The sequence below is a fragment of the Channa argus genome, chromosome 20 (genome assembly GCF_033026475.1).
Source record: "Channa argus isolate prfri chromosome 20, Channa argus male v1.0, whole genome shotgun sequence".
Lineage (NCBI taxonomy): Eukaryota > Metazoa > Chordata > Actinopteri > Anabantiformes > Channidae > Channa > Channa argus.
In genome coordinates, this window is record NC_090216.1 from 12,922,284 (window position 1) to 12,934,750 (window position 12,467).

At 43.9% G+C, this 12,467-nt stretch overlaps 1 protein-coding gene across 2 annotated transcripts in view; it reads left to right on the plus strand.

Moving 5' to 3' along the window:
* raraa (retinoic acid receptor, alpha a) overlaps positions 1 to 12,467 on the plus strand; it is a 134,623-nt gene that overhangs the window by 84,529 nt on the left and 37,627 nt on the right. The window contains exon 1 of one of the 2 annotated variants that reach the window (XM_067487821.1): positions 10,091 to 11,097. The exons of the other annotated variant lie outside the window; for it this stretch is intronic. Coding sequence (XP_067343922.1) covers positions 10,920 to 11,097 — 178 coding nt within the window. The 5' untranslated portion in view covers positions 10,091 to 10,919. Of the gene's footprint in view, positions 1 to 10,090; positions 11,098 to 12,467 lie in introns of those variants that run through there. 2 annotated transcript variants of the gene reach the window in all.

Here is a 12,467-nt window from a genome sequence, read left to right on the forward strand (position 1 = left end):
CCTGGTGACCACAGTTGTATCAAGGTTGCCACAGTTATCAGGAAGTTTTGTAAAATCTATTTCAAAATCCTTTGGCCAATTCAGATCAGATGTACCCACTCCCTTTTTGTGAAACATCAAGCACTGATGTGAGGTGTTCAGTTAAGTTGTTAGAGACAAACAAGTGATTGCGTTAGGAAAGAAGAGGGGAGATGGAGCAGCAACTCCCATCACAGATGTTTGGTGGAATTAGATTCATAACCCAAACGTCCAGCAGATATTATTTTATATCAAAACCATTAAATCCCAGTGCTCATTTCACTCAACCAATTAATAAAGTATGTTTATTGGCCTTAATATAGGAACAGCGCCTTCCTGTGTCCCTTGTATCAGATCTGGGCTCCTGATAGCCTCATGGCTGCTGAATTAGTAGATGATTTGTGGACCACACATCCATTACATTTGACTTTATCTCAGAAAAATACTTTTAATGATGTCAGATAGGAAAGGCAGCATTAAAACTATCACAAGTCTAACTTTTCCTATTTATGACGATGAAACAGCAAAGCTTTATTTATTTTATTTAGTGTGCATTTGTTGACGTCAGCTCCTCCTTTATAAGCATTTGCTGTATTTTGTTGTTTTATTTATTTATGTCCAGGCTCTAGATAATTAGAAATGTTTTGAATCGAACATGTGACGAGTGTGACCTTTATCTGCGATAACAGCTGTAATTGTGGGGCTAGTGTTGTGAACCAAGAGGCTGTATGGAAGGAAAGACAGAGAGGGAGAGAGTGACCCATCCAGAGACACAGGGAGGTGGAAAGAAATGGGCTGTTGACCAGCTAGGTTGTCGGTTTTGCTGTTGGTGTCTGCTTGGTTGCATGGAGACTACCTCAGATAAACACGCAGACCTGGGAGCGTGTACAACTCTGGTCTAAACAGGCCGATGCTCAGGTGTATAATAACTGAAATATACAATAGTGTTTTTAGATACATATGCATAACACCACAATGTGACTTTTATTTACCAGCTAAGAGAAGAAAGTGACAGAAAAATGTAGGAAGAGAGATAAGTACATATAAATGCCTTAATAATACGACCTTACTACTAATACTACTCTATTCTGTAGTTCTGGCTGTTCACATTTTCAGAACTACTATGGAGAGGACAAGCTGAAATACAGAAAGACACAAGGCTGATGGAGTATTGACTGGTTCAGGAGGATGATTTTTGTTAACTCCTGATGGGCTCTAACAGGCCAGGCTTCCCAGCATCCCTAGGCACTCCTGTTCCCACCTCCACACATGAACAGGCTCATCTGTGACCTCCCCTTGCACCATTTTACACTTTTTACTGTGACACATTTTTTCCCAGATTAAACATGCAAACGCTAATACACAAGGATCCATGCAGAAACCAGCCCAAAACACACACACACACACACACACACACACATATAAGCTCGTACACACAGACAGATAGGCACTTTCTTACATAGTCACTGAAGCTTAGCCTTCACTTTCTGCAAGGATTGTTGGCAGAGAGGATGGAAATACAGGAGACGCTCCAGAGACAGCAGAGAGAAGAAGAGAGAGCAAGAAAGGGAGAGAAGAAAAGAGAGGCAGAATCGGGCTCTCCATCATGCTGTCAGTAAGGTGCAGCTTCTGCGTTAGCAAGGAATAAAAGAGTTTTTTAAAAGGTGCTGCAAGGTGCAGCAAAGATGAGTCGGATAAATTTCTTCTTTTTTTTTCCGTTATTTAAAGAGCCCAGCATAGCCCACAGGCGCACAGTGCACCGTGTATGTATGTGTGAGAGAGTGTATGGTGAGTGTATGAGGGGAGTGAGTTTACGCTTGAGAATGCATGCAAAAGCCAGACTTTTGCCACGGACGGCTGACGTTTTTGTTACTCCTGACAATATAACATATTATGTTTTTTCTGGCAGTTGCCCTCTCCTTTCACCACTGAGTGGGAAAAGTAATGTAGTTCAGAGGGGGCATGTAAGGTAGAACAATGGCTCAAAAATATTGAATAAGGAGTGAAAGGGAGTGAGGGTCTGAATGATAATAGGCCAAAGGGAGTGAGTACTGATGGTGTGGATGGGGGGAGCCTAGATTGATGATAGATCTCCACTGGTTAAATATTATCAGGCTTCTTTTTGCATGTATCAGCCCCCACTTCTGTTGTGGTATCACACAGAGAATGGTACGATGTGGCCAGCTAATGATCTGCTCTTCTGAGCCATTCACTTTTTGTGTTAGCCTATTTACTTACTATTGAGACACTCCCCTCTCTATGGGGTCAGAACACAGATGGTTTGGGTAGCCATAGTGACTGGCTAGCTTTAGTTATACCAGTTCAAAGCCCTTCTGTCTTAACTCTTGGAGATTTTATCACAGATGGACAGCTCAAGTGTTTTTATTTTAAGTATTTTTGCTTCGAGCTTTCCCACATAAAAGGTGTCAATAAAGGAGGGACGAGTCTCTCTTTAAGTTGTTCCTATGAAGCTGAATGGATGTAGAAAGATTAACTCCTAATCTTCTCAGGTCTTTGCTTCCTCGACAGCTATTCGTGCAAGGAAATGCATGACATGGTTAAGCAACAGCACAACAGTTTGTAATAACAGATATGAATGCAAATGTTTAAATTTTACCAGATAAAGTGATGTTGGTCATGTTTTCAGTGCTTCCCTATTTTCTGCAGTGTTTGTTTGTGTTTCTGCCTAACATACAAAGGGTGGCACAAGCAAACGCCTGAGGGCAAAACGTTTGACATTGATAAGAGTTTTCACAACAGTTGTCAGGGTTTGCTGTCTGAGCCTGACAAAGGATTATCTTCTTTCTTCAAACCTTATGACTGCAGAAACAACCTCAGAGCAATGAATATCACTGCTCTGATAGGGCACTTCTCTCTGTCAGGGTTGTCATATGCTGTCAGACGAAGCTGACCCGCATGTACCTCTGGGACTTCTGGATAAAAAGGGCTTCCTCTCATCCAATTAACTCTTCTCCTTTATACGTATAAAAATACACACACATGGGGGCTGGTGGACAGTAACGGTGAGAGCAAGAGATGGTAGAGTAAGAGAAAAAGCTGCTCCATCTACATTCCCTGCGCCCCATTCTTTTGAAATGCTGATGACTCCTCTTCCGTCACCCTCATCACTCTGCTCCTTTCTCTTTTAATGTTTTAGAGTCATCCATTCCATTAACCCTCCTCCCGCTCCCCTCCCCAGGTTAGAATGAAGCAGATCCCCCACCGCTGGCCTCCCTCCCACCCCCCCACCCCCATAAAAGGCAGAGAAACAGGGGCCACAGCAGTGACGATGGGCAGGGGCATTTGTCATGCTCTGAGCCACGGCAGTCTGTTGCTCTCCCGAGGGCCTTTGTTGTCCCCAGCTCCCGAATTGCTGGCTAAGCAGGGGATTTCAAAATGTTTCGTTAACATCAGAAACAGCTCGGCATTTTGGAGCATGTCAAAAAGCTTGACTGGAACGTGCACAGAAACAGGCGGCCTACACACACTTTTAGCATAGAAGAGCAGTATGCAACAAGCACATGTGCCCAGGAGAAAGCAGTCAGCTTTCTGAAAGAGCAAGGGTTGGATCAGAGCTGTAGCTCTCTCCCAACGACACATCTGTTTGATTTAGTGTTCACTGCACATTTGGCCTGCAGTCATCCAACCTCTGCATGGTTTGTGGCACACATTTGGTCTTTGTACTAAGCACAACAATCAGCGTGCTTTGCCCAGCACTGGTGTTAGGGGCACCACTCAAGTGGAGGTCACTTGCTGAGGCGTTATAATGCTTTGGGCTGGGCACAACAAGACTGAGGGCAATCCACTTAAAGCGAACCACTCTTCCCCACTCCCCACCACCTCCTCTCCTTACCCATCCAGGCCACCCCAAGCATCACACTTCTGAATGGGAAAACGGGAAACCGACCCTCTGCAGCACTTCAAAAACTGGAGAGAAAGAAAGCAGTGAGAGGGAGGGTGGGAGAGAGGAAGAGGCTGTGGAGAGGAGCGGAGCAGGGGTTCATGTGATACAGGGCTGCTGTTTAAAGATGATGCCTCGACGGACCACAGACAGCAGTGCCTAAGATCTCTGTTAGAGGGAGATGAAACAGCTTGACTCAGGCAACACAGGAGAAATCAAAGCGTAACAGGCGGTTTTGATGAGAAGACAGCTCACTGCTCCCCACTCCTAATTTTCTCACTGTCTGCAGCTTTTATGAACTCAGAGTTTAGGCCACTAGGGCAGGACTGTGGTCAAGAATGTGGATGTAGGAAATGGAGAAATGGGTGGTATCTTATGAAGAAAAAAATGTAGGTTGAGCTGTAATTGCATCAGTGATGCCATTTTCTGAGTACGTTTTGGGAAAGCACAGGTGTGTACCAAGTCCCTAGTTTGGCCGTCCTTTACCAGCCTCATCCTGCTTGCCTCTTCAATTCTGCTTTGTCTTTGCTTCTATTCTCCTGTGCTTTGGTAGCGCAGATCATGTTTTAGTCTTTGCCTTCTCACACATACTCAATTTCTGATTCTGTCTCACTTTGCAACTATTGTAGGTCACTTATCAAAAGTACATCTTCCCATAACATAAAGTATATACGAAACTAAAAGGCTTATATCTATTAAATTATATACCATATATTATCCTCCTGAGAACGGAGGAAAAAAGAGGAAACAATATTTGCCTGATCCCACCGAAACACATGAGATATCATTGGAAAGGAGAGGCTGTCCTCTAATAAGCACATCAAGACTTGGTAGCTCAAGAACCGTTTCTCCCCTTACACTTTAAAATGACACAAACCTCAAGCTCTCCCTTATCTGCATTTTTGGTTACTTCCTGTCTTTGTCTTTCATTCTCTTTCCCTGTTCTATTTCTTAATAGTATTAGCAGTGTGTCCATTCTTATGTACTAAACAGCTCCCTGTTCCTGACAGCTAATGGGGGCCATTCCAAGTCTGGGATGACTGATATTGAAATATCCTTCCTCCAGGGTAACATCCACAGCAATTTTCCCTTGATTTGCTGAGTGATGTACTTGGTGTAAAGGAACATGGACCTAATGATCATTGCGGAGATGGGCTCTTTAACTCAAGGCCGTAGAGTGTGGTCGTTTAGGAGCTATACAATAAGCTGTGTGTGTGTGTGTTTGTTTGTGTGTGTGTGTGTGTGTGTCCCTTTTCTTTCTTTCTCCTTCTGTCGAGGTATTTCCAGAATGCCGCTGGCCATGATGGATTTATGAGTACGGCATACTTTGGTAAACACCAACGCTGGGCAGATTTCTCCTCCCCCCCAGTGATAGAGTGAAGGTCCTCATAAAAAATGGGAAAACCAGGTTATAGCCACCATAGAGCTGGGCTAAACAATAAAAGGCTTTATGGGCAGATATAGGCCTGTACCATAAATGCTGGAATCTTCTGTCAGAGGGACACTAAAGGGATAATGACAGGGAGGGTAGCTTTCACAAAGATCCCTGTAGCCAGTAAGTGTTTTTTTTTTTTTTTTTTAGAAAAGACACACACGAACACACACATACTGATGGCAAAGCACAGATGCAGAAATCTTTAAAACAGTTTAACTTTGGGTGTGTGCATGCTTGTGTGTGTGTGTGTGTGTGTGTGTGTGTCTGTGTGTATCCAGTAGATTGACAGAAAGGAGGTGGAAGCAGGGCAGTGTTCGATAACGGCAGCTTGTTCTCACATCGAAGGGTCGGGCCCTCATTACACATTGGCTCACTGTCGGGGAGCACAGCTGTTGGGCTTGGCTGGTGCTGCCTGTACGGGCTGCATAAAACCAGCTGTGCAAACAAACACACACAGAAACCGTAATGGCAGTTAAGGGGAACGGGGTGGTAACAGACAGGTCTGGTGTTTCAGGTAGACTCAAAAGCACACATGCACGGAGGCACAGACACATAAACACACACAGAAATGCACTCAGGGGAGATGTGTGGCAATGCCAGCAGTAGGAGTGAGGGTTGGGGAATTATGGTTCTGATCATCGCAGTCATGGGATAATGCTAATAACATGCGGACAACACATTTGATCCCACCGTATGACAGAATCCTGGACAGAAACCATCGCCTCTCACTGCCACTTGAATTAGGACACATTTCAAGGCCTTAAACTACTTCCCCTCTGAATTTCTCTTTGTATTTCCCTGCTGTGCTGCTTTATTAGGTCGCTGTGAAGATTTACGAAAGATAGAAAGCTTTGCTGAGGCTTGCCCCAACTTCTTTATCGTCTGGGCATTAGCCATCTGCTAGCACATGTGCAGCAGAGCTCGGGGGGAGATGTAGCATAAGTATGACTGGGTCCCAATAGCATGTTCCCTTTTGGATCTGGTTCCTAGTCGGCTTTGTTGAGCTCTGTGGCCTAATGAATCTCTCATTGCATTTTTCAGTCAAGTTCTTATTGTCACTAACCCCTCTCAGACACTAGAGGCATCTCCATAACCAATGCACTGAGTAAACTGTGAACAATATTGTTTGGAATCAACTAATAAGAGAGATTTGCTAATGCATTCAAAAGGATACAGTTTCAATAAGTTGATCTGATAAAATGCTATCAAAACAGCCCTAAAAAGAAGTGCTTATGTTTAAAGTAGCCACTAAGGCAGACGGGAACTCTAAAATTAGTCCCAGGCCATTCTAACTTGAACATGTCTGGCTTTATCTTGTCAGGTACAGTGTCAAGCCAAGCCACGTGTTGTCTCTATAATATGGCCTGTTGAGTGTCTCCAGAACTCCTTTTCGTAACTTTCATACAATTTCATTTCACTCTGTTTGGATTTTACCGTCCACTTCGATAAAGAACACACTGTGCAGGAAGAGCGAGTGGCCATAAAGGAAAAAGTTATCTCCAGAGTGCCGGAACACAAGAGTCAAGGGACAGCTGATTGCAGATGTTGCTGGATCGTCTCCAGGATCTGCTTAACACACAACAAAAACTGTCCCTTATTAGCTAAACTAAGATCTGTTCTGACACTGTTGACTCCAGTTTAGCCAGTGTTTGCAGAGAAGGCCCCCTTCCTCCTCTTTTTATCGCTCACAATAATCCAAATGACATAACAACCTATTGTTTGTTCTAACCTGTCGGCTCATCTCCTTGGGGGAGGAATGGCAAGGGGAGCACTTTTTACTACTTCCTAATACCCCTGAGTGGGCTAAGAAAGAAGGAAAGTAGGGGCAGTAAAAATAGTTTGGCACCCGAAGGTCCAGCCAGCAATCTCCTCTCCCCGCCCTTGTCCATAAAACTCTTTGAATCCCCTTCTAAAATTCTTCTCCCTCATTCTCTCCTTTTTCCTCTCCCATCTCTCTGCTGGCCTCTAGGTTTTAGCCTTGCTCCCAGTCTAGGATGGAATCTATTTCCACAATGCTTCCCCATGACTAACAGGGGCTTTAATCAGGCCCCTTTATCAGTTTGTCTGGACTTTATGCAAGATGAAACTGAGAGTCATCTCCCTGTGACAAATTAGGGAATCGAGACAAAGTCTTTTTCTTTCTGGCTTTGCTTTATGCCAGATATTTACATATTCTCATGATGCTTATTGATAATGCAACAGAAAGGAGCATTTGTTACTCTTTTTCTTTCTACTTAACAAATGCTATAGAGACTGCTAAACCCCTCTTACTTCCTCTGCATTCATTGCACCTATTCAAAGGTGTTCCTCAATACTTACGTTTGTGTCTGTTTAGATGAGTCACTCCCATGCACTGACACGACCTGCCATTAAATCACTACCCAGCTTTTAATTGATGTAATGTAACACACTGAATTGCCGAGCTTTATGCCACAAAAAGCCCTTTCTTCCCTTTTTTCTCCACCTGTGAAGATAGAAATACCACATTTATTTAATCTTAGGCACTTTGATGTATTCTCTTTTTTAAAAAACACAAAATTATTTTGTTGTTTAAGAAAATATGTGAGAAAGCTGTGGAGAAGGGACATTTTTCAGCTCTAATCATGTATTCTCCTCGCCCCCACAGTAATAAGCAATGATCAGCAATCTGTTATCTCTAAGCTTGTTTTATACAATCAAAGGGTATTACCCGAGGATGAATGCTTTCCCCTTGGAGAAGAAAACAGAGCCAGGAAAATTAGCATTTTCTGACAGCCATTACTCATAGGGCTAATCCTGTCAAGGAATGTGTGGCTGTGTTATCAGTGCAGGCAAGGGGTCACAGTGGTCCAGGCCTACAAACAGGGCTCTTATCAGACCGGGTAAACACACTGGGGCCTGTATTAAATAAGTGTCACAGTCAGTGGGGGTGGAGCAGGCCAAGCCCCCTGCCAGGTTCCATGCAGATAATCCATCTCAAAAACTGTGTTGGTCAGCTGGGGCCTGTGGCGCAGGTGTAGGGAAAGTGGGGGAGGAGAGGTATTGTTCAGGCAGTGGTGTAGATTACAACACAAGAGAGGCAGGTTTTCAGTCATCTCCACATTAATGCAGATATTCCTGGAAAGGTTGTTAAAGTACCTGTGTTTTCCAACCACACGGGGTTTGAATTTGAGTTTCACATCTACGCTGAGATATCAAAAGGTAGAAAATGCTGAGATTACCTGTCGGCTAGATGGTTGCATGAAAAAGGGGATATTGCTGCTGTAAACACATTGTCAGGCTCTGCAGCTCCAAAACCACTCTCTCCTGCACTTGACCGTGTTTGGGACATCCCAGTCATGTCCAGTCATGCTCCAGCAAGCCATTTCACCTTCATCATAAAGGTGAAAAAAATAGTCATATAACGTAATGTGTTCCTCAAGAAAATGACATCTAGTGGTTCCTTGATGTCTACCACTGGGCATGTACAGGCTGCTTAAGCCAGATCACATTACAATCACAGGTCAATGTTTTTGTAAAAACCTCTCTGTCAACACTATGTTTGAGACTGATGTGTTTGTAAAGGTGTGGATGTGTTTTTGGCTCTATCATTGTGATGGTAGTGGTTGATATTCTATCCTTTATTATATCTGTTGGTTCGATCCCTGGCTCCTCTGGTCACATGTTGAAGTGTCCTTGAGCAAGACACTGAACCACACACCCCCATTGATGTGTGAATGTGAGTGCAAATGGGTGAATAAGAAGCAGTGTAAAATGCTCTGAGTGCCAATAGGTAGAATAGTGCTATATAAGTGCAGAACATTTACCATCTACCATTGTTTCAGCCTTGATTTACGCATCACCAAACTTTGAAAAGGAAACATTTCTACTTTTATAGTTCAGCTATGATAGCTTTGGCATAGACCCCAGACTTGTAGATGCCACAGCTGCATGTTGGCACAACAAGTTAAAACAATGTTGCATGGAATGTTGCAGAGTAAAGGTGGAGTTACATTTTATTAGGTAGGTGATGCAACAAAACACCTTCCTGGACTTTATACATGCTGTAACTAAACTGTGAGAAAAGTTAGGTGTCAGTTACCATGACTGGGTGACTTTCCTGCTTGTGTTACTTTGTGCACAGAGTGAACTGCAGGGCCTCTCTGGGCAGCACTCGAGGAAGTGTAATGGTGTTACACTGAATGTACAAGGTGGGAAACCTTGAATAATGTGGGATGAGAGCGAGCCAGAGAGGCCAATCCGAGTCAGCCAGTGGGTCACCAGGAGGTGAGGCTGCCTACTTCCCTGGGTTCAGGAAAAGTTCAGCTGCATAGCATTAGGCAAATTAGGGAGACAGGGGCAGGGGAGAAAAAAATCAGAGGGTAGGGACTGATGAGAGTATGGGGGGAAAGGGTCAAATTAGTTGGAAGGAGGAGTCCCAATAAAGAGGTAAGAACTTCAAGGAAAAGAGTGAGGGTATTACAGCCTGGTGCAGGACTCATTATGTCCATAAACTCGGTGTAAAAATATGAAAGACTCATTACTGAGCTTATATAACTGAATCATGTCCGCAAATACATTCTTATTTAAAGACCCCGCACCTAAATTAGAAGCAGTGCAGCGGGCTCCCCCCTCTCAGTCCCATGCAGGGTCCGTGTGTAGAGAGAGGGAGATCCACGGTGACGTCCCTGAAGGGGTTAAACGTAGGAGGAGCGACGCATGAAAAGAGACCGAGGGAAGGCAGGAAAGAAAAAAAAAAAAAAGAAAAAGAGGCGAGTGGAGGTGGAGCCAAAGCCCTCAGCTGCTGTGCCTTGTCACATTTCTGCAGAACATGATAGCCGCACGATTTGGTGTGGGAATGATTTAGGCTCGTCTCCTCAAATACAAACAAGGCGGTCCTGCGCGTCTCATACGAAGCTGGATATTAGAGAGCAGCCCGTGATCGAAGGGAAGCCGCTGCTTGTTGGAGCGCACGGAGGGAGACCGGTTCATTTACAGGGGCTGACAGGAGTCCACCCACGGCAGGCGCAAACGGGACAACCGACCGTAACCCAAAGGACAAACTGCAACTAAACGGAATTTCCTCTTTAATATTTGCACCTTAATCCCATCGATTTTTTTTACTGTGTTGTCGACACGGACTTTGGTGATTTGTGTTCTATTTTCTGGGGATTTTATCCGGCGTGTTTTCTCATCGTGGTGTGGATACAGCCTGAAATGTTGCTCTGTGATTGAGCAAGGCCAACAGGACCGAGATATTGTGCTGAAGTTATTTTACGCTTTATTGTATGTTATTGGTGCGGTGGACACCATGCGCACAGTTGTTTTAAATTATGTTTTCAGACTGAGCGCAGCAGATTAGGTTATTTCAGACACAGGTCCTCAAAGAAGATGCCAAATGTTCACATGTCCCCGCTGTGTTGGGATTTATCACTTTTCCTTCGATTTTAATGCAGCCCCCCCATTGCCCACCCCCCTCAGTGTCTACCTCTGCCGCTGCTGGCGAGCTGAAAACCACAAGGCTCGTGTGTTGAGCGACAATAGTTTGGTTTTTATTATTTTATTTTTTTTCTTTGCGAATAATTTCCTGCTGTCGTCCTGCATCGTATGATGTATGAGAGTGTGGACGTTGTGGGACTGAATCCCAGCCCGAACCCGTTTTTAATGATGGATTACTACAACCAGAACAGAGGATGCTTGATCCCAGAGAAAGGACTGGTGCCCGGAGCGCCCCATCCTTACAGCGCGTCCATTAGGAACCAGCACTGGACTGGCTCCAACCACTGTAGGTGCTCTTTCCCTGTTTTCTCAACTTCATTTCACGAACTGTCGAAGTTAAATCCTCCGTGTCCGTGTGTCTGTCTTTGTATTTTTAGCCTATATGAATATTGTGTTTTCTCTTTTTTTTATTGTTTTTATCACGTGGCACTTGCGACTTAAAGCGTCAACCCTGTTTTATTCCAATCAACCAAACCCCAGTGATATGTGCCAAACAGCGTTGCATGTTATCACAATAACTGAGCTTAAGAACTGCATAATATATAGGCCTACTTGACCCACTTTCGGCTCCCTCTTTTCTGCCTCAGTGTGCGCCCAGGTTGGAGAGTTTCTTTTTTTTTTCCTCCGAAATCTCGGTGAGGCTGCGGCTCTGATCCCGGCCACATTATCCAACGTTTCTGCCTGCCTGAAATATGCGCAAAATACCAACACGATTTTGCAAGCCATGCCAACGTTAATCAGATCAAACTTTTCTGCTAATGTTATCCCTCGGTTCTTTAGGTAATCTGGATAGCTGCACCCACAGGCCACAGTTCCTGAGCAGGACGGCCTTAACTGGACAGCCCGTCTATTTAATCAGGCCTTGCACTAAGTACATGTATTTCTAACCAGTGATTTAGATTCAGTAAATCGCTTTAGGAGTTAATTTACAGTTTAAATCATATTTAACGTAATAGTTACATTTTATTCTATTATAAATCATAATCTGCAGAAAAATAGAAATAAAATGTTTACACCTATGTTCTAATACTGGGTCTGTGCTTGTGCCAAGCACTGAGAATGACAGGCTTTCTGTCATGGCTAAAAATAGCATGTCAGTGTCTGATGTTTTAAAATCTCTGTAAGGCTCAGTTTGAAAAAGTGATTTTAGTTGGTGCTTGTGTTGGTGTTTGTGATGCAATGTTTTCTTGAGCTGACGAACCACCACCAGCCATGGGACATCTCAGTTTATTGATACTGCATGTGCTGCAATAACAGAGTTTTATTGCAACAGCAAAGTATCACAGAGACCCATCGTGCTCTTTACCTCAAAGGAGCTGCACTGCACGAAGCTCAAACAGGCCTTTATAGACAAATAGACCTGTTGTCTTTCACAGCTGAAGAAGCGTAAAAGGCAGGAATCTCCACAGGCTTTTAAGGGTCAATTTCCTCCACTCGTCTCAAGACTATAGAAACACACCACAAAGGGAAATTTTAACAGGAGTTTTTGAGGTTTGGCAGCAACAATAAATGCACTCTAAACAGTTTAGGTTGCACTATAGTCATTTTTCCCCACCGTCCTTTTCACTGCTTGTTTTTAAGTCAGGAAAATTCACAATGCATAATGCAGGTCACATGCATTTTTCAAAACGGATATCAAGTGAGCTTGATCGTATT